Below are 23596 nucleotides of genomic sequence, written 5' to 3'. Positions count from 1 at the left end.
TTGATTGGTTTGTAATTTACAGAGCTGTCCCTTGCATAGGGCAAATTGGGGCAACCACTCCCTGCCCTGCTCTTTCGGGGGCTCTGTGGGCCCATGCAATTAGCTGGCGTGGTTGGTCCCAGAAGACACAGACTCGGGAACTAAGGGTGCAGGAGGTGCTGTAGCACCCCTGGGCTCCTGGCTGCCGGCCCCCCGCCCCCGGGGTCCTGGCTGCTGGCCCCGTGCGCCTGGAGCTCTGCCACCCACATTTCAGTGCAGCGAGTCCCCTGCCACGGCTGGAGCCCTGAACCGCCATGGCTCTATAGCCAACAATAGTCCCGCCGCTAATGCAGAGTGGGGCCCCTACGCTGGCAGGGCTGATTTGTCCTGGCCCCGCATGCCCCTAGGGACGGCCCTGGTAATTTACATATAGCTTTAACTGCTAGTAAATCACACTTTCTTTTTTCATGGAGTAAGTGCTTGGGATATATTACTCTTGGCGATTTACAGCCCTATCCTGCAGACCTTACAGAAGCAAATGGGAGTTTGGTCTGTGTAAGGTCTGTAGGATTTGGTCTGTAGTGGGCATTAAAGTAGAATATATTTTGAAATGTGTCAATACTAAAGAAAAAAAATTCTCTTATTAAGGCTCAGGGTGAAAAGAGTGAAAGAATGTACCTATCCTAAGTGGTGGAGAATCATTTTTAAACCACCAGCATTTGAATGATTTTCCAGTCTGTATAGTTTGCAAACTACCTTAATTTTAAGTTTCAGAGTAGCAGCCGTGTTAGTCTGTATCCGCAAAAAGAACAGGAGTACTTGTGACACCTTAGAGACTAACAAATTTATTTCAGCATAAGCTTTCGTGGGCTGCAGCAATTTGTTAGTCTCTAAGATGCCACAAGTACTCCTGTTCTTTTTAATTTTAAGTGTTAAGTCATAAGTGAAATTAGCAAGTAGTGACACAAAATGTTATCTGAATTTTTTTTTTTGGTCTAATAAGATGCCTCTGAAGGAATTTTCAAAAGATGCCTTATTTTCTGCTATGTGTTTTAGGATCCAATTAATTAAAAGTTTCATATGACATTTCAATTAAATCTTTGTGCCATTTTCTTAGGAAAAACACACATTTGTTAGGGAATTATTTGTGAGACAGTTCACCAGCTTGTCTTTTGCAGTTGCCCTCACTTCACTGAATATAAAAAGTATTCATCCCCAGGAGGAGCACAGTCAGGTAAAGAAGTAAGCACTTTATGCTCTGATGCACTCTGCTTATTCACACTAAAATTGACTCTGAGCAAAAAAAGAACAAGTTTAAATTCTTCTTCCACTTTCAGTCTCACAGAATTCTTAATCATTTTAAGACTTGTTTTGTTATATGTGAGAAGGACACCAAGTCTTTTCATCATTCCTTATCCACTATGACGTTTTCCAATCTATGTTCCACTCCTTTAGTGTAAGCAACACAGGAAGGCATATTTCTGTCAGGTCAGTACTCAGCTTCCTAACTTCTCTTCATAAGAAGAGTGCACTGCAATTGTACAGATAATGCCACAGCAATGCAGAAAATGCAGGACATCTGTCAATTACAGCTCTGGAATTTTATAAAGAAGAGAATTTCCTTCTAAGTATTATTCTGTCATGAAGTATTCACCTATTTAGAAATGTCTTTTCCTCCAATGATGTATTTCTAATATGGCACTAGCTCTTTTCATAACTGTGGTTGATTGATGATTCTCATGTCCTAGATGTGTTGAGGTAGCCGTGATTTTTTACTTGACATGTATGCATGTAACTTCACCTTCGTCCCTGACACGGCCAACTGAAACAACCTAGCTTTATAATTAGAAGCTCCTCAGAGGGCATGTACTTTTAAAATGACAAAAATAGAGAGCGATTGATGATGGAAAAGTTTACTTTTGAATAGAGCCTTTTCAGCATTGAGCTTCAATCCTGAACTTAATAAGAATTGAGGGCATTCGGCACCTTGTCAAATCAGCTGCTTTAAGGACTACTGTTAGATAGTATGTGCCAACCATTGGTTGGAAGTGGTGGTTTAAAATGTTTCTAATAAGTGCCACAAATTAGTTGCCCGTATTGGCACTTGGGCAACTAAACAACAGTTTTAGTTGCCTACATGTAGATTTAGGTGCCCCTTCTGGAAAATCATGCTTCCCATTCTACAGTAGTAAAAACTAGCTCAAAATTAATGATAACTTTCTTATATAATAATGGCATTCAGTGTTCCTTTTTAATGTATCAACCCCTGTTGTTTGGTACTTTTTATAGTAAAATTCTCCTGGGTTAGCACACCGATAACTTCATTCTTAGAATCATAGAATTGTAGCACCGGAAGGGCCATGAAAGGTCTTCTAGTCCAGTCCCTTGTACTCAAGGCAGGACATTCGTCATACAAGTTCTTCATTCAGCTGCTCTTTCTACTCTACAATAAATCTGGCACAGTGTAAACATTGGTGGTTTTTAAAAAATATTTTGCTGAACTGAGACTCATAAGTACAAAGTAGAGATGGTTTGATTATCCTAATTAAGGTTCCAACCATGCAATGTTTTGCATGCAGATGGACTGCTGCACCCTCACAGAGCTCCACTGACTTTACAAAGCAGCAGGATCAAGGACTTGAGGCCCGATCCTGTGGGGAATTCTTGTGAATAGCTCTAATTAAATGGGAATATACACGAGTAATGTTTTTCAGGATCTGACCATTATTTAATAGATGCTTCAGGTTTTAGAAGAGATGAACTGTGATACATTTACCAATAATGAGTAAAAAAATATATATATCCTGTGGTATTTGATTTGTGTTAAATTTTTAGCAAATCAAGATTTTGTAGCTATAATATATGCCTCTTAACAGATTTATGTATAAATCAACTAATGCAGTTGCAAGTTTTTGGATGTCTTTTAAAGTGAGGGGTTGTGGGTTCTAGTTTCTTGCCAAGGCTAAGTGGTTCGTTGTATATGTCAAACTTTGCAATAGATAACTCAGTGAGAATATGAGGCCAATAGTGTTGAACTAGCTCTGGCTACAAACCCTATGTTTCTCATCCAATGTTGGGCATTTTTAGCTGGAAAATAAAACAATGTGCTGTCCATGTGATAGTTCAGGGAAATTATTATTTTAATTCATTTTGTACTAGTATAAAACAAAACTGCCAATCTTTGGTCCTAAAACTTATTAAAATCTAACAACGTCTAACATTAATAGTCTACCATAAAAGTCTACCAAAACATTAATAGTAAAAACATAAAAAGTCTACCAAAACCTAACATTAATTGAAACTTAAAAAAAATTTTATAAAGTTTTAACAGGTTTACAAATCCTTGCTTGTAAATATCAGAAACAGGACAATAATAATTTAAACAAGGAGACTTTATTCAGAGAAATATAAAGTAACAATCATCAGAACTCTCTATTTAACAGTGTGTTACCACATTACAAAGGGAGCGCCTTTACCCTACCCATGGCCTGCTGTTTCTAGTGATTTTTTTTTTAATTGAAATCTCTGATTACACGCATTTATCAGATCAGGCATTTCTATTAAATGTTAATCTTTTTAGAAATGTAAATGAAAGCTTTTATTTAAATACTTTCTTGCAGCTGTGATAATGTGTGAATACTAGAAAATGAAATGATCCTGAAAATGATACCCCCTCCCAAACTGGCTAGTCTGTTTTTGAAAAAGAAAGTAATTAATTATTCAGTGTAAATATGATTGATTAAAAAAAAACCCATAATGTACCATCAAGACTGTATGGTTAAACCATCAAATGTCAGGAAGTACCAAAGTTAGGCTGACCTTTCCCCCTGTGCATGTGTATTGCAATAGCCTTTACCTAAATGATCTCACATAATTCCTGAAATCCAGTATATTGTGTAATTCAATATAGTTATTTTTTCTACAGCTTTACACTTGTAGCGTCTTGGAATATATTGTTTTCATTTTTGTATACGTTAATTTCATTGTCATGTTTTTCCAGAATGTATTTTTGACTTAAATCCAAAGTCTGCCTTCAGCTACAACCTGCAACTCTCATTGAGCTCAATGAATTGTGCATGCATAACAATTTCATTATTGTGATATCTCATACTGTTCCTCAGAGAAATGCACAGAGAGAGATTTAAAGGTTGTGTATGTGGGGTGATATTGTTTGTTTGTTTTTGTTTTTTTTAGATTTCATCTTTCAGCATGTATGGTATTTGGAAGCATATCTAATTTGTATTTTTCATGTGACCTAACTTCAAACTATCATAATGGTTGTTAGTTTAGTTTTGTGTCTAATGTCCTACAGTCCCTCCTCCTTCTCTTTCTAGAAGAAAGAAATAGATGGGGTTGCAGGGAAGGAGAGGAGAAAATTGACAATGAGAACACAGCCACACTTGAATGAGGCCTGTTGAGTACCCAAGAAAATGTGTCCTTTAATCTTAATTTGGCAACCTGTGCTTTTAAGACTAGAGTTCAGAATTTCACGCATATTACACTGGTTTAAAATACCTCAAACTCCTTAGCTAAATTTGTACTATTTAGCCCAATAAGCAGCTGTTGTTATTGTTCACTTTCAGTAGCTTGAATTAGTTTATTGAGAGACATTGCAATGGAGCAGCCATCCCGATATCCTGTCCCCCAATTACGTAAAATATGCTTTAATGATATTTTACACTTATGTAGCACCTTTCATCTCAAAGTACTTTCTTTAATGTATCTATAAAAATATAATTACACAGCTCCATGGAACTGCAGTAGCTGACATGGTAGCCATCCGTGCTCAAAGTACTGCAGCATGAGAAAGGGCAAATTCTTACTCTGATAGGACTGTCAAGTGTTACACATCTCACATGATATTAATGCATATGGCAGCCCTGTAAGGCATTCATTCCAGCAGCCCAGCTGGATCCTCATGCAGCCAACTGGACTGCAGGCAAAGTGGGTAGGTGCCTTTCTTCTTTCCCTCTTGCTGATCCCCCTACTGGATCTCTGCATGGAAGGAGTCAGAAGCAATGGTGGCAGTGGGCAGCTGGCTAGTAGTGACATAAGGTAGTGGTGATCAATATTACCTCCAGACTTCCCAACCAGACTCCAGCTACCTTTTCAAACAGTACCTAGCCAGATCACAGCCCAGTGAGAGACCTCAGTTTCTCTCCCAGACAGCACCCAGGACGAACTCCAGTTTTTGTCCTAGACACTCCAACAGCATCCAGTTCCAACCAGAGAGAACACTGACATCCACAGCAACCTTGGCATCCTTCAGCACTCACCAACCCAGACACTCACCAGTACCCCAGATACAGCTGCCACTTTTTGTGCAGCTTCATGTCCTAATCTCTGCCATTGCTTGATCACTGTTGTTGACCGTAAACTGAAATATCCACACACCGCCGAGAGAGCCTTAGCTTGTTTGCCTTAAAAATAAAATTGTGAGTCATTCTGATTATTTCTGAGTCAATGGCTACATGAAGATTAAAGGACAGATTCTATGGTGAGTCAGGGAAAATTTGCACTAGACTCCCAGTTTAAATATATCCTAAACCTGGTTGATCTGACTAGTGGAGGAGTCTTCCTCTATTGGGGAATCCTCTGATGGTGTAAAGATGTGTTGCCATGTACCCCAGAACATCCTTGCAACTTGCTGATCCCCAGCTTCTTTAATGTGTGGCAGGAGATTGGTCTGGCAATGTAAAAGCCAAGAGTTGGGGGGTGACAAGAGTGGCATAAAGCCACCTTTGCTCTATCGTCCCTTCAGAGACCCCGGTCCTGTTTGAGCCCCTTAGTCAATGCCTTAATTTCAGATCACACTTGGGATTAAAATGGTTAAAATTTACCATTTCATATTATACATACATTCATGCAGATTCTTCAGACAGCTACAGATATTTTACAACTGATTTTTCTGAAATTCAGCAGAGCATGTGTTATACCCTGAGAACTATATTCATGTCAAATTTCAAGAGTTAGCTGTTACAACTGTTCCTTGCCCCTCCCAGAAAATAAAGATGACATATTTTTGTTAGATGGGAAAGCATATTTTCACTCTTGCCTTACTCAAAACTGGCTGAAGGGTCTGGCGCAGGGAGAGGCACTGCCTCACTCTGGGGAAACTCCAGCTATGTTTCCAACTCCCTTACACAGATGCTCAGGGCTATAGGAGAGACTGCTGGAGAACTGAAAGCAGGAGAATGTGTGTGGCAGGGAAGGACTCCACACCCAGCTGTGGAGGGCTGGATGTTAAGTTTGATTTGTTAGTGATAACTTGGTTTAAATTACACCGAGAGATTTTTCTCCTGCAGTTTATTGTTGATTCATCTACCAGTTTGAAGAGTTCTGCTCCAACTTAAAAACAAAATCACTTGTGAGGAGACCAAGCTTGGAAAATGTCAGTACAAAAGGTGTAAGCTGAAACAAGCTAAGTGACTGGAAACAGTGGATTATTATGGACACTGCATTGGAACCTTAACTATACCTTCTGCTTAGGTCTAATAAAATAAGTAGCTTTGACATAATTTTTTTTTAATTCAAAAAATGAGAGAACCAAAACAGAAAATAAAAATGCTTCAGGCAGTTATCATACAAGATGCCATTACCAGAGTTATAGTTCCACATTAGACTAAAATACCTTGTTAATTGTATTGTGTGGAATGCCTCTGATCTAGAAGGAATTTCTTATTAGTCTTTTACTCCCCTGTAAATCCAAAGCCCTCAATCAGTTTTTCTTCCAGTTAGATGATATTCTGATGGCTCTCATTTACTACAACGGCCATATTTCACAGCATTTTGTAGTATGAGGCATGTCCATATTGTGCGAGGTAAGTAAAACCCTGCCATAGTGTGGGAGTGTTTTTACACATACTATAATTTTGGAGGGTGGAGGGAGGGTTTTGTAATGCCTTGTTACTTCCCAATACTACATACAGAGTTGTAAATAAAAGCTCATGTTCACCCAGGATGAATATGCAGAGAGCCCTAATGTGTAAATAGGGTGCAGACTTGGAGAGATGGAGAGAGACATGCAGTAGTTCTCCCAACTCCTGCGGGAATCCAATGGGGGATTAACTCTTCTGGGGCCTTTCTGTCACATTGTAGACATGAAAAGTACTGCACAGTACACATTTCCTTCAGTAAAATAGAATGACAGATCTTTCTGAAGAGTGCAATTCTATTCTGAAAATGATAATGCAGGGTGCAATATTGATGGTGTCTCAATGTTGCTAGAGAAGACTTGACTTTACTCCCAGCCCTGCATACTGAATTTAGGGTCTACAACTCACACTGGGTTCTTTTCATCTTTTTAATGATAAGATTTCACATTCACATAGTGTTTTCTCTGTTTGGAGTACTGTACAGAATTAGTTCATCCTCACAACATCCCTATAAGTAACATCCCCATTTTACAGATGGAAAACAAACTGAAATGTGAAGTGACCAGCCAAAGGCCACACAGTAAGCCAGTGTTAGAATGTGTTTCTCTGGGTGAGACTGACTTTATACATCAACTCCAGCAATAAAAATTATGCAGGTCAAATTAAGCCCTTATTTGTAACTTTACTACATTCAATGTTATTTGCACACATGTAACCAACTGCAATTTAACCAAGAAGTTCTAGAGTCCATCTGTCTCTCTCTCTCACGCACACAGCTGTTTAGCTCTGCAGAGATAACAGGAGTAAATATAAAACTTTGGTTCTACAGACTGCCAGTATGACTCTGCATACACACAGGGAGCCTCTCTTAAGTAAAAATCTGCCATTTTAATACAATCACTTTTCAGAGTACAGCTGCACATTGAGAAACAAACATAAAGCTGTGATTTAATTTTGAGATACTGTGAAAACAACTTCCGTTTTATATTACTGACTAGAGAATTTATATTAAGGAAGCAGAGGTTGTTGCGATGATTTGGAATCCCAGTTTCCCTTGCTGGTAGCATGAAGTTTGGTAGAAATGAGAAGCCATTACTTGAATGGAGGCTCTTCCTCTTCTCTAGCAAGCAGTATGGGTGTGGTTCACAATGTCTTTACCCTCAGCCCAGTAAAATTTGACTTGTTCTTATTTTATACATCTTGTCTGGTACATTTTCTATAATTATGTTGAAATCAGAGACTGGATAGGATTTCATTCAACTGAAACTTGGCTCCACTTCTCTATTCATTCTGGTCTCTCATGCTGTGGTGCTGTCTTTGACCTGCACAGAATCCTGTGTCATTCTCAGCAATGTTTTCCAGTACATAAATTGGCATTGTTTTACTAACACTTTCCATACTTGGCAGACTCTGCATTCACAGCATTCCAGTTTTTTCTATTTTCTTTGGTTCTGTGTAGTCAGTGTCACTAGAGATAATTTGCTTTATCAGCAATACAATTTTTAAAACATTTTCAAAGTTGTTTTTTTTCCAGTCCTCCTCCAGTTTTTTATTTATCTTCATTATTGGACATGTTACTTTACTTTGTCATGGCTTCCAGTTTCTTCCCACTGAACTCTGCCATGCATATTTCTTTCCCACAGAGACTGTATACAAATAGTAGAGCTTCCGTCATCAGTACATGCTACACTCAATGTGCATATGCAGTTTAACTAGAAAGGCCCATTGACAGTACAACAAATCAATTGATTAACAAGAAATAAAATGCCAAACTCTGGTTTTCATGCCCCCCAAGCTCACAGTAGGCTATAATGAGCTGAATAATATACACAAAGAGAGGCCCAAGTTCACTGTTTTATTCTGAGGCATAAGCATCATAACAGTTGCATGTATGGAAAGCATGGTAAGCCACCTACAAAAACTGGATTTTCTTCTCATTAACGCTACTATACCCACCCACTCCAAACTGGCAAAATAAGCTAATGTGACATAAAAACGTAAGAATGGCCATACTGGGTCAGACCAAAGGTCCATCCAGCCCAGTATCCTGTCTGCCGACAGTGACCAATGCCAGGTGTCCCAGAGGGAGTTAACCTAACAGGTAATGATCAAGTGATCTCTCTCCTGCCATCCATCTCCACCCTCTGACAAACAGAGGCTAGGGACACCATTCCTTACCCCATCCTGGCTAATATCCTTTAATGGACTTAACCTCTAGCTCTCTTTTAAACCCTGTTATAATACTTGCCTTCACAACCTCCTCAGGCAAGGAGTTCCACAGGTTGACTCTGCGCTGTGTGAAGAAGAACTTCCTTTTTTGTTGTAAACCTGCTGCCCATTAATTTCGTTTGGTGGCCCCTAGTTCTTATATTATGTGGCTCACTAAATTTTATAAAAGAATCATAGCAATGAATGGCAAACTGAACAACGAAAATGCTATAGAGTGGTAACCCCGAAGTATACTCGCCAACTCTTTGGCTGTGAGAAGTTATCTTGTTCATGCTGTAGTAGCACGCGCGCGCGTGTGTGTGTGTGTGTGTGTGTGTGTGTGTGTGTGTGTGTGTGTAAGTCAGCATGGAAGGAGTTAGGTTGTGTTGGGACATGCCTACACCCGCTCTGATCATGCTCCCACATGCCGCGTAGGTCAGCCTCGCCAAAGAATGACAAAGAGCAATGTTTAGAACATGTCCCAGTACGTCTACTCGGTGGGACAGCTGCTGAGCTTGAACATTTGTTTTTCACCACTTACCCAGCAGGAAAGAGTATTTGTCCATTAAAAGTACATTAATGCTTAATTGATTCAAATACAAAGAGCTATATTTAAAATGTAATTAAAATTCAGAGTTATAGATGTATTCTAGGTGACGTCTGTCACATACATTCATGTGTTTCTTTTATGCATAAAGATAGGTTAGAGTTTTCCTTTATTTCCCATACATTCTTCCCTTATCCACCTTTTAAAATAGAAATTTAAAAAGGAAACCAAGTGAGAACTATAATTTGAATATTATAAGTGTTAAGTCAAAATTGAGGTTTAAGGGTACGAGTAATAAATTATTTAAAGTATTTGTGTTCTGAATCATATTATAAGGTTATTAACTAAGAGTTTGTGTGTGTGTGTAAATTGGGACCAAATTTCTGTTGCCCTAGAGCTCTGCAATGAATCGTCCATGCTATTCCAAATATGCTGTTCATATTTCAGATACAATTCATAAGATCTTGTATGTCATATCATTTCTATTTTGCTATCATACATGCACCTTGTCATCATGTACTATTATAGAAGGGTCCTTTAGCAGTATTCAAAATCACCACCACTGCATTTAATGTAGAACCTGCTAATTTCTGTTCCATCTTTGCTCTGTGTTCTAAACCATAGCTAATCTGGAATTTAGGATTTGATAATGGTCATTTTTAATATAAAGAATACAGCTTCAGTCAACAACAAAAAAAGTTTTACACCAAAATGAGGTAGAGAAATAAAGAAAAAGATGTAATTATTATAATGATGGGTTAGATATTTGAATGCATTGTGTAATCAGTGATTCCTGTGGTGCTGCGCTGCAATCATGGTTTAGTGCTGTCAGAAGAGGCAAGATAGGAGATTATTGTAAAATACTTTAACAACTCTTGATCTAAATGCCTGTAGCAGAATCACATTTCTCTTTTCCTGAATTTTTGCAAGGTGGGCGGGTTTGTTGGGAAGGAAAGCCTACGAAGCAGAACTTTTTTTTAATGATTGGTTAAAAAAATCTGTTCTTTGGTAGTTTATCTGTAAATATTTTTAAATCTCATTTGCCTTATAAAACTCAGCAGTGGGGCTGTAACAGTTTGGCACAACGTCTTCATAATACTAGCTTAACAGATTTTTTTATAATATACTTATCTGTGTCTTCAATAATTATTTAATCAATGAATAAATTGTGGTAGTGCCAGGATATGATTATCCTAGCATTTTTGTAGTTGTATTAAGTGTTAGCCAAGCACTGTACAAAGATAACTGGAAAATAACTAAGAATAAACCCTTAAACAGCTTCTGAATAAATTCTTTTGTATTCTGTGCTTTGCTTAAAGTGTACAATTTGAAAATGTGGGTATTCTATCAGTAAATAAACTCTTTAAATTATACACATTTCCAAAATTGAGGGATTGACAGATTATAGTTTTAGAAACAAGTGTCTTCATCTGCACCGCTCCTATTGCTATGCAGACGTTTTACAACTCAGTATATAGTATCTAATCCTGAGACACTCTTTCATGGTGAATAATCCTTGCATCTGTGATTAGTCTCTTTGAAGTCAATGAGACTTTTTGCGTAAGTAATAGTTGCAAGATTGGGCTCAGTCATTTGAATCAAGATTATCGCCAACAGACAGTTGAGGATTAAAGATACCAATCATTTTTCCAGAGACCTAAGAATGAAAAACAGATGTTGTAAAGCAGTACTAAAATGTTTCTTCCATGCACTGCAAATGACATAATTCATAAATGATTAAATCAGTTTCAGTTCAAAAATGGGTGTGCACAATTTTTTTGTCAGGTTGGTCAAACCATCTACATTCTGCAAGAGTTCATAAGGTTACAAGGCTGTCCTAGAAATTAGCGGTAAACCAGTAGCAGGTTCCATTCAGCATCATTTAGCATGTCTCCTAATGCTTTCCAGGGTTTGTAAATAACAGGAAAATGAACATGGCATGTTTGATGTTGAACAAAAGATTGTTTTCTCCTTTTTTTTGACATCCATCTGTAAACAAAGGTTTAGTTTGTTTGTGGTCTTTAACTTAAAAAATTTGTTCAGAATATTTGGTGCTTATTTAATTTCTCATTTTGGTCTGATTCCCAAGGCTGAATACCAAGGCACTGATAGAAAAGAGCATCTAAGACCAGTTGTGAAGGGAGAAGTAAATTCAAAGTATTGCTGTTCCGACATTACTCTAAATCCATACTCCATGCAAGTTATTTAGCTTGACTTATGACATACTGGTGTTATATTTCATGCTCTACTCAGTGCCTTTTGACACAATAGGTCACTACACTAATGAATACTTAAATTCAGCAGTACAATGTACCCTCAGTAAACAGTGATCACGTTCACAGAAAGCACTTTATGAATTAAGGATGCTAGTTTAATGAATTCCTGTTACTGTAGTGATGGTATGTTTAACTTGTGTGGATTCTCTTAGGTTACTTTTCCATGTTCTCTGATCATGGATACTTACATTTTGCTAAGCTGTCATTTCATTCAGCCAGGCCTCCGATCTCCTCCCATGCCGTGACTTCTGCTAATATGTACTGCTTGACACCATGCAAGCATGCAATATCCTCTTAGTAGTAGCAGTGCTATCCTTTAAGTTGTTAAATTGGCTTCCTTTCTAATATCTCTTTTAGCTGTTCAGCTGTATGTTAAAAATCACACAATCCTTTTTTTTTAAACTCTGGGGTATATTCCAAGCAACCTAGTGTAAAAAATTCATGTCTGCACACAACAGACACCATTACTACATAAATCGCATTTCACAGACATGTCTGCACAGGGAGTGAGGACTAAACCCTTGTCTATAATGGTCAAAATAGACCTCTACTATTTTACCAGATAATATCAGCAGATCCATTAATCCCCTGCAGGCCAATCCCCAGAAAGCAATATCATACATTCATGCAAATCCTGTGTATTACAATGGCTAAGTACATAAGACAAGTTCTAATTACAAAGGCAATATATGAGTTATTACCGAGAGTACAATGGCTTCTGTTTACTTATACTGTTCCTCTACTACAAGAATTTAATCCATTTTGCTATAAAGAGTTTTGATCTACCTTGAGTATGAAAGGTACTATGTAAAAGAAAGTTGTCTCATTTTAAGCAGTATCTGTCCTTCTTGCTGCCTGTTTAAGATGCGCTTTAAACTTATTATTATTTAACGCTTATATTGTGGAAGCACCTTAAATCCACAATTGGGTCTGGCCTCGTTGTGCTGGGTGCTGTGCAAACATATAACTATGACAGTCCCTGCCCCAAAGAATTTATAATCCAAATGACAAGACAACAGGTGGATGACATAAATCAACAGGTCAGGGTGCGGGCAAGGGGAGACAAGGTAGCAACTATAACAGAATGTGCACAGTTCTTAGCCATCCAAGTAGCAGTGACTGTGACTGACTACTGGCTTAGGAATTCTTAGATTGTCATTTTCTGTATGCATTTTGGCAGAAGTGAATTTTGAGGAGGGAGATCAGGGATAAGATGGTTGTTTTACAGATTTGACTGGGTCCTTTCCCTATTCACGAGGAGCAGCATCACAGGTAGAGAGAGTCACTTTCTTCTAACACCTAATGAGAATTAATATTAGAAAAATGAAGTACCTCTGCCTCTCTCTGGTTCACTGCAGAGCTTCTGCCTAAATTACTTTCCCCATTCCTGTTCCCCATTACTGCCTAGCTTCCTGTTACAAATTTAAAGCAACAGTACATATATTCTCATAACACATAACAAGACAAGTGTTGGACTGGAACCCCCAGGGTAAAAGGTGATGAGCTAGACCAAGAATAACATGGAAATGCACACTAGAGGGATAATTGAAAGCTATCAGAATGACATGGGAAGATTGTAGTAGGAGACAGACAAAGATGGAAAGTGGTGATGAGGGCCCTATGTTCTGCATGGACTAGAGAGGCATGCGAGAGCTATATAATGAGTATGTACAAATTATTATACATAGAATATGCTGATGTACAACTGTAGAGAGCTTAAAAGTATATGAGGAAAAAGGGGAAACCAATGCAGAGATTCAAGTGTGATTGGGCATGGTTTTTAACATAAATTGAAGTTCAGTAAATTAATATAATTTACCTTCAGGAGTTTAACTGTTGATCTCAAGAGGCAAACTCAAAAAATAAAAATTCTTATTAATTTTAAGGATCTGCATGACAAAAACTTAGAAGAAACTGTGAAGTATAGTTATATGCAAAAGCCCATTTACCTGAGTAAGCATGTGCAGCATTTATTACCAGGCCATGTCTTGGGGAAAACAGTTGAACCTGAAGGGTGAGAAATAAGGTGGAAAAGAGAACACCTGGGAGAGATGGGGATAGTATTAAATAAAGGTAGTGGAAATGTGCTGGTTTGGGGGAGATAGGAACCATAGGTGAGAGGACTGTTAACATGATGGAAGGGCATATATTAGAATGTGAAGGAAAGGGTTTGTCAGCTGAAAATAGGTGTGGAATAATTTTGATGATTTTCTGCTTCCAAAGTTTAAGTGAATTTGAATAGAAATATAAAAATAGAAAATATCCTCAATTACATAATTATATGTCAAGAGACTATTGCCAAACATATGAAGGATCTTTTTTTGCTTCATGGAAGATCTCAGTGAAATGATTAATCCTTTCAGTATGGTGCTGATGCATTACTAGTAAACTCACTTGACGTGGTAAATTCTGTAGAATGCTGCCAATAAATAAAACCATTTGCATTTATTTTGGAAGGAATTATAATTGACGAGAATGTGTGAGGTCTATGCATAGTGCATAGCAAGTTATGAATAACATCATGATAATGAACAACATGGAAATTATTATGAATGACATTGTTTTATTAGCATTAAGGGATTAACTGGCAAGTTAAAGTTTAAACCATTTTTGACACCCAAACCATCATACGTTACAAAAAGTACTTACATATTCATGAGATTGACACACCACAATCTAATGCCACAATGTGGTACATTTTCCATGTTAATAGGAATTCCACATCTCCTTCTCTTCAAACTGCATTGAAAATTATCCCATTACATTGATGGAATAAGATCAGGAGTGATCTAAGTTATCTGTCAAAAGCTGCATAGAGCAGGTTGTGCATTATATCTTTGGTAGTTGAAGTATATTTTAAGTGTGCTTTCAAAATTAGATGAACAGGAAGTTCTAGTAATGTTACTCATTGGCCTCAAACCTGCACTTGATTTATTACTGTGTAATAAGAGGAAGAGGGTTCAGGGAGCACAGCATGGGATGTGGTCAATGGATTGGTACTACTCAACCTGATGAAGTGTGGCAGGATCTGATCTTTGAGCTGTGAGACTGAATTCTGTTTTGTACTCAGAGAGAGAGTAGAAAAAATGTTAAACACAAGCTAAAGTGATTTTAGCCCTTGGACTGCTACCCCTTGCTATTTATCCATGTGGTCACCAATGATACTGCCAAGAATGACCTTGAGCAGATCACTACAGACTATGTGGCTCTGGGAAGAAGGATAACAGAGTTTGCAAATGGTGTTCTCGTACATCCACCTTGTTGAAGGAAAAGGCTCTGGCAGGGACTGTTGAATTGTGAAAGGGAGTGCGTGGTTATGCAGGTGGTGTTGGCAAGAGGGCTTTGGCTTCTTCAACAACAAGCTGATGTTCCAAGAAAGGGGATTAGTGTACTGAGATGGACTCCATTTATCAAATACTCAGAAGAGCATCTTTGGATGTTGTTGTCTGGTTAACCTGATAAGGAGAGGTTTAAACTAGGTCCTATGGGGGATGGTGACAAAAATCCAGCCAAAGCGCATCTAGGCTAAACTATCAAAGACAAGAGGAGGGGGCTAATTTCTGGAGAAGGTTGTAGGAATAACAACTGCATTATAAAGGCAAAAAGAAAAGCAAGAGGGCAGGCTGCAAAATGTCTTTGATGCCTGGATACAAATCCAAGGAGTGTGGGGAACAACCAGGATGAATGGGAAGCCGTGGTATATGAAGAAAATTATGACTTCATTGGCATCACATAAACTTGGAGGGAAAACTCCCATAATTGGAGTACCAGGATTGAGGGATACAGCTTGTTCCAAAAGGATAGGTATTGGGGAAAGGAGGAGGTGTTCCATTGTACATCAAGAATGTGTACACTTGCTTCGAGGTCTAAGGGGAAGTGAGCGACAGACCTACTGAGAATCTCTGGGGAGGATAACAAGGAAAAAGAACAGTAGTAATGTTATGTTGGGGGTCCATTAAAGACCACCAAATCAGGAAGAGGAAGTGGATGAGTCATTCTACTAGCAGGTAACAAGATTAGCTAACACACATGAGCTGGTATTCATGGGATATTTTAACTTCCCTCATTTCTGTTGGAAGACTATGGCAGCAAAACATAATACGTCCTGAAAATTCCTAGAATATGTAGGGGACAGCTTTTTGATTCAGAAAGTTGAGGAAACCACTAGAGCACTGTTTTTGGATCTGGTTTTGACCAACAGGGATGAATTATCAGAGGGGTAGCCGTGTTAGTCTGGATCTGTAAAAGCAGCAAAGAGTCCTGTGGCACCTTATAGACTAACAGAAGTTTTGGAGCATGAGTTTTCGTGGGTGAATACCCAATTCGTCGGATGCATCCAATGAAGTGGGTATTCACCCACGAAAGCTCATGTTCCAAAACTTCAATTAGTCTATAAGGTGCCACAGGACTCTTTGCTGCTTTTAGGCATGAGTTAGTTGTAAACTTGAAGGTGGTCTTGGGAGGTGGAATTTGGGTGAAAGTGATCATGATCTGATAGATTTCAAGATCCTATGGAAAGTAGGACATGAGAACAGTAAAACAAGGACACTGGACTTCAGAAAGGCAGAGTTCAACTGACTCAAAGAAATAGGAGGAAAGGTCCCATGGAAAGACCAATGATGAAGAAAAGGAGTTGAAGGGGAGTGGCAGTTTTTAAAAGATGTAATACTAGAGGCTCAACATCAAGCTATTCCAATGTAGAGGAAAGATAAGAAGAGCCACAGGAGGCCAATGTTTCTGCAAAAGGAGCTTTCTAAGCTATCTAAAAACCAAAAGGGATACCTACACGAAATGGAAGGAGAGGCATGTCACCAAGGAAGTATACATGGTAATAGTGCAAGTGAGTAGAGACAAAATCAGGAAAGCTAAGGCAAACGAGTTACAGCTGTCAAGAAATGTTAGAGACAACAGGAGAGGATTCTTCAAATATGTCAGACAAAGAAATGGATCGTGGATGGTGTGAATCTGTTGCTCAATAGAGAAGGTGAGCTGATAAGAGAAGATTATAGGAAGGCAGAGCTGCTGAGTGCCCATTTTGTTTGTCTTCTCACAAAAAATGATATGTGACCGGACAACTAGCGAAATTATCATAGGCAATAAAGGGAAAGGGATGCAGATCGGAATAAGTAAAGAACACATCAAATATCTTCTGATGAATTTGAATGAATTCAAATCAGCGGGTCTGGATGCTATTCACCCCAGGATACTGAAGGAATTAGCTGAAGAAATCTGAGTCATTGGCAAGAATATTTACAAACTCATGGATGATAGGAGAGGTCCTGGAAGACGGTAGAAGGGCTAACCTACTGCCTATCTTTAGAGAGGGGCAAAAAGGCGGAGCCGGGAACTATAGACCAGTCAGCCTGACTTTGTTAGCTGTGAAGCTACTAGAGCAATGTATAAAACATTCAATTTGTGAATACCTGGTGGATGAATGGGGTAATCTTTAGCAGCCAGCATGGCTGGTACTAAGAACAAATCATACCAAATCAGCTTGATTTTCTTCTTTAACAGTGTAACTAGTTTGGTAGATGGGGGAATGAGGTGGACATAATGTACGTGGACTTCAACAAGGCTTTTGACACAGTTCTACTGGACATTCTGATAAGTAAGCTGAAGAAATGCAGGTTTGACAGAGCTACCAATGAGTGGATATAATTGGTTAAACAACTGCAAACAAAGAGTAGCTATTAATGGAATGATGTTGGATTGGAGGGAGATCTCAAGTGGGGTTCCACAGGGAGCTGTTCTGTGTCTGGTGGTGTTTAACATCTTTATTAATTACCTGGATGTAGGTATAGAGAACACACTGATCAAGTTTGCAGGTGAGATAAAGCTAGAGTGGGGTTGCCAGTACTGTGGAGAATAGAGCTAAAATTCAGAGGGATCTTGATAAATTAGAGAACTGGGCTATAGACAACAAAATGAAATTCAACAAAGACAAATGTAAGGTGCTACACTTACGGGAAAAAGAACCAAATGCACAAATACAGAATGGGGGGAAACTGGCTTGGCAGCAGCACTACTGAGAAGGATCTGGGAGTTGTGGCGGATCGCAGCCTCAACATGAGTCAGAAATGCAATGCTGTTCCAAAAAAAGCGAATGCAATTGTAGGTTGCATTAACAGAGGCATAGCATGCAAGTCACAGGAAGTGATAGTAACACTCTATTTGGCGCTGGTTAGGCCTCAGCTGGAGAACTGTGTCCAATTTTGGTCACTAATATGTGGAAAGGATGTAGAGAAACTGGACAGGATCCAGAGGTGAGCGACAAAGATGATCAAAGGGATGGAATGAAAGCCATATGAGCAAAGGCTGAAGGAACTGGGGGTGTTTAGTTTGGAAAAGAGATTAAGTGGGGACATGATAGCAGTCTTCAAATACTTGAAAGGCTGCTATAAAAAAAAAGAGTAAAGTTGTTCTCTTTTGCCACAGAAGCCAGGACAAGAAGCAATGGGTTCAAACTACGGCATAGCAGATTTAGATTAAATCTCACGAAAAACTTCCTATCTGTAAGAACAGTAGGACAATGGGACTGACTGCCTCAGGAGGTTGTGAAAGCCTATTCACTGGAGGTTTTCAAAAGGAGGCTGGATAGCCATCCATCTTGGATGGTTTAGACACTCAAATCCTGCATCTTGGCAAGGGGTTAGACTAGATGACCATTGTGCTCTCTTTTAACCCTATGATTCTATATTATTGGCCTCTCATCTCCTTTGCATGTGCCTGGCTGTGAAATGAACATTTTATTTACTGTAGTATTTTCCAATAATCCTATAATAATCTTGCCTCAGTCTATTTAAAGATATTTGAGCTGCCAAAACTGAAAATATGTGGGTAGTTTATAGGCATATATTTATTTGAGTGCTTTCAATATTGGGGTTGGTGGAAGCTAGAATTTTATACACTTTGTTCAATTTGCAATATATTAACCAGACTAAAACAGTTGGGCACATTTAAAGATTTAGCAAATCTATTAGTTTAATCAGATGAATAACTACTCCACAGCGACCCACTGATTGTGGGGCTTTTAGTGGGCAGCAGGCTTGCACTTTGAACAACCAATATTCTGAAGCATTCCATAGGTAGTTTTATCATTGACCAAAATATATTTAAAGACGTGCTCCAGCAAATGAACATGGTTTCATTTTGGCAGTCTATGTAATATTTTTAAAAAACATTTTAAATGCACTGAAACCTTGTTTTTAGGTTGTTGGATGTCCTGTTTGTACTGTAAAAGACACAAATGTCAAAGTACTGGATGCAGGTTGGTGAATCATCTCTGCGATGTGGTTTATTTCTCACAGTAAATGAGGTTTGCTGACTGTGATGTTTTGGGGACTACTCAGATCAACAAGGAATTGTGTCACTGCCTGCCCTGTAACCCTGAGAGCCTTTGTTTGTTTGTTTATGGTTCGGATCCCTGACACCAGTAGTAGCCATCCACAAGCAAAAAGTCACACCCTGGTGCTCACCAGCCCAGTTACTCTTTGCAGGGTGACTCCAACAGCCCTTCCAGTCCCTAGTCTGCTCAAATATTTCTTCTGTGAGTTCTTAACTACCAGACCTCAGGCCGTTCCCCTTTGGTTCATCACCCCAGAAGGTGTGAAACCCTGACCCTGCACACTGCACACAGTTTGCACACCAGAAACCTGCTTGGGATAAAAATAAACAAAAAGTTTATATAATAGAACAAAATCACAGATTGAAAGGTGAGACCGTAAGGGAAAGCAAACATAAAAGTTGCACAGAAAACCAAGATAAAGAGACAACCTTAGGCTTTACACTGTCTTAGATAAAATGTCTTTTCTAATAAGAGTTACCTATTGCCTCAAAAAAATTTCTCGGCATGTTCCCTAGTTGTAGGAGGGATCCACAGTTCATGAGCATTCTCCTTTCTCAAGACTGTCCCCCAAGTTCCGGAAAAAAGCTTCAATCTCAAATCTGCTTTTTAAAAGGCTTTTTTCTTTCTCTTCTCCCTCCCCGAGTCCACCGTGACTCACAGTTAATCAGAATGGGGGAAATTCCCTCCTGATTTGATGTCCAGGAGTCAAGATATTCTTTTCAATTTTGAGTTGTCTAAATTTCTTTCCATGAACTGTAGTGGTCCACCATTGTCCTTTCCTGGACTGGACAACAGATGTTTACATGCAACAGGCTTCAAGTAACTAACTGGCTTGACAGGTGCCCCTCTCTGCTTAGCTGCTCACCATCCTGCTGTGAGGTGTAGTTGAATCTGTGCCAGAGATCATGAGCACAATTTTCTATATACAAAAATACATACATTCATAATCAGTCTTGACCATCAAGTTCAGAACATTACAGGCTTTCATTAAAGACCTTCATTAATATGTTTTATTGTACAATAAAACAATATACAATCAGTTGGTTTAACTGATCATTTTGGGAGTTAAAACCTTCTGTTCCATCCTTAGGGTGTCTGGACCATAATTGCCCCCACTGACTAAGGTTCTCTAGAATAGTTTTATTGGCTTTTCCACTAATCACTCAAACATACAGTCTACAGTATTCATGGTAAAAAAAATCATTGCATAGGAGGACATAATTTACTGGGCAAAAGAGGAATTTTGTTTTAGTCTGGGTAAATTTCCATCTGGTAGTCTCCAAGATGGTAAACTTTTTTCAAGCATTTGAGAATTTCAGATGACCAGATTACTTTGAATGTATCCTTTTAACTCAAATATGTGGCAACATTTTTCAGAAAATGGAACTGAATCCAAAACCCAGCGTTCTTATTTGTTAAAACTCCAGCTAAATACTACTAAATTCCTTTCTTTGCTCTTCCTCCTCCTCAGTGGTTGTGGCAACCATTGTATGTCTTTAATTTTTGTTAATTCTTTTTTCAATACAGCTTTGCAAGAGTAATAATTTACATATTTAAATAAAAACTTTCTCATTTGTCCTGTTTTGCTTTAATAATCAGCAATAACAACTATTGTACATCAGCACTAACTTTTTATACTGTCCGTGGGTGGCTATAACAATCTGGATTTAGCCATTGTGGTTGCCAGCTGATCGCATAGGTGAACTGTGAAGAAAACAAATTTACCTTTTGCTCCAAGTTATGGTTAACCTATAGGAGAGTTTACATTGGAAGTGAGTTGTCTTAGGGAGCATGTCTTTTAAAGTTAGCTCCAGCAGACATAGACAATCATCAGCTAACAAACAGTTCAGCAGGTCTGATTATAGATGGTCCTTGATAGACAACAACTTTAAGTCTAAGATGTGACCTTAAACATAGCTGCACGCTGTGTGTTTCGCTAGTTGTAGAGAAAATATACTTTCCCCACAAAAAATCCTGATTATTCATGCTAGGAACTAAGTAGTGGGGCAAATCATGATGAAGCTGAAGTTCGGTTCCTTAGAAGGTGCTATCCCTAGCTATGGGTTTGAGAAGCCGCTTCAGCCCCTCCACATCCACCTTAATTGTGAGGAACACCGCATCTATGTAAGCAGATCCAATAGCTCCTTCCCCAACTCACCCTCATCAGTTCCCTCTGCCTCAGCATATTTTAGGATGGTGCAGAGCCCATCTTCACAATGCACATGAGGCACAAAAGTCACCTTGGGCAGCCATTGTGCCATTGCTTCCTGCAGAGGCAATGAATGAATTAACTTCAGAGAACCCCAATCAATGAAATTGATCAAATGAAATTCTGTGCATGATAGGTGCAGTATTATACATGGTGTGTAGCCAGTGTTGTATTTTTATTGTTTTATGCAAGAAAAGCAGTAGTATATGTAGAGTAGATATTTTATTGCATATTTTGTCCTGTGCATGAAACATGTTTGATCTTATCTGAAAGCATTAAATTATAGAACACTTGATTTCTTCTACAATGCATGCTGACACTTGTAGAAATAATAGCTATTAACAAAATCCAAGCACTTTTTAAAAAGCACACTGTGGACTGTTTGCCATTCCTTAAATAACAGGAAAATATTTTTTTCTACAGCTGGACCTTTGGAACTGCCTCTTTTTGAACTGATACCATCACAAAGGCAGGTGGTTTTTCATGGAGACCGCTTGCCATTTCAGTGCACTGCAACATATGTTGACAACACTACCCAAGTACACTGGTACCATGATGGTCATCTTATTGAAAGTGATGAAGAGAGTGGCATATTTGTGGAGGACAGCATAATACACGACTGCTGTTTAATTACACGGTAATGTATACACATTTTAGTGATATACAGTACTGCAGGCAGTGTGAACAAATGCAAAATAAGTAACAAGCCTAACAGGAAAGTGCGGAAAGATTAGTTTGATTTGGTGAAATGGAGTGTTCCATATGCATGGTGTTGAACCTTAAGAGATAGAGGCATGGAATCTCCATATCTATATGTGGATGCATATTCTAACCCTCATTTTTCTAGTCTATATGCTGCAATATTCAGATTAGAACTTGAAGAATCACTGAGAAAATGTTGGTGTCTCTGACTTGCTCTGGAATTGGGAGCTAGAGAAAACTCCAAGGTAGTGATTGGTGGTTCTGACACATAGGGTACTGTAAGGAATGGGAAAAAAAATTAAATAAAGTTTTAATAACTCAGTAGCCTAGGAGAACTTTAAACTCTTAGCCAAACCACTTTTTGCTGAGACAACCGGAAACAGCAAAGTGGGATCCAGCTACAAAGCACTATAAATAGAAGAGATTGGATTCATTTATTTAGGATCCAGCACATTATATACTATTATGTTTGGTGTCTTATAGTTATTTTAGTTAGATAATCTTGTCTTTTGCATCTGACTAGTACCTGTCTTTACAGGTCTCTACAATCTTAGATATGACCATCCTTGGATATCCTCAGGTGTTTTAGATGTGAAAAAATGTTGAAAGAATAGAGTAGCATATAATTCAAGTAAAAGGTTGATTGCATAAAAAAGATTTTAAAAATAGCAACTAATAAAAAGGTTGTCTAATAGTGAACCTACCATGTTGGCTTATGCCTCTGTTTTGTCTTTTAGTTTTTCCCTCATATATTTTTATTCATATATTTATTTTTGGTTCCCATCATGATGGCAAAAACTAGCTCTGAAAGAAGCTAAACTATTGCAAATATCCTTTCAGCAGATCCCTGGCCAGTTCCCCTATGTGATCAGGAAGAATCAATCCTTCAAGGCTATTTGTATTCTTTACCACCACCTTTCTCTGTCTAAAAAACAGTGAAAGTAACCATACTAATTACTTTTTGTAACATCATTAATTTATTTCCACCTCAACCACTTTCTATAATGTAATTTACCCAAAATGCTTCTTGAACTGTCAAATTAAGGTTATGGAAGGGTTGTTTTGTATCTAATAAATTGCTTCCAAACCATTCGGCGCTTTCCTGCTTTAGTGATTTTTGCTGGGTCTCCTTATTGGTGATTTGACCCCATTTGGTTTTTGATAGATGGAGAGGTGAGGAAGTGATCTATTCTTTCATCTATTAACTTGTAATAGCAATGTCAAGGGGTGTAATGGATAATGAACAAGAATATTATACCAATTAATATGGTAATGCCAAGTGTAGGAGCTGGTATAGTGTTGCTAAATCATTTCAATTTAAGCATGTGCTCCTTATTTCCATGATATCAGAATTAAGAGACATACTGTTAATTACCATCATTACACTCTTCAACCAAATTATATCTTATACTATATGAGCAATTTGTAGGAAGGAAGAGGGTCATAGTACACTGA

General features: G+C 38.4%; 1 protein-coding gene across 1 annotated transcript in view; it reads left to right on the top strand.

Moving 5' to 3' along the window:
* ADGRA1 (adhesion G protein-coupled receptor A1) overlaps positions 1-23596 on the top strand; it is a 472051-nt gene that overhangs the window by 216873 nt on the left and 231582 nt on the right. Inside the window, exon 7 of the mRNA XM_045025299.1 lies at positions 21863-22076. Coding sequence (XP_044881234.1) covers positions 21863-22076 — 214 coding nt within the window. The remainder of the gene's footprint in view (positions 1-21862; positions 22077-23596) is intronic.

The sequence above is a fragment of the Mauremys mutica genome, chromosome 7 (assembly GCF_020497125.1).
Source record: "Mauremys mutica isolate MM-2020 ecotype Southern chromosome 7, ASM2049712v1, whole genome shotgun sequence".
NCBI classification, from domain to species: Eukaryota; Metazoa; Chordata; order Testudines; family Geoemydidae; genus Mauremys; species Mauremys mutica.
This window is presented reverse-complemented; position numbering and strand designations above follow the sequence as displayed.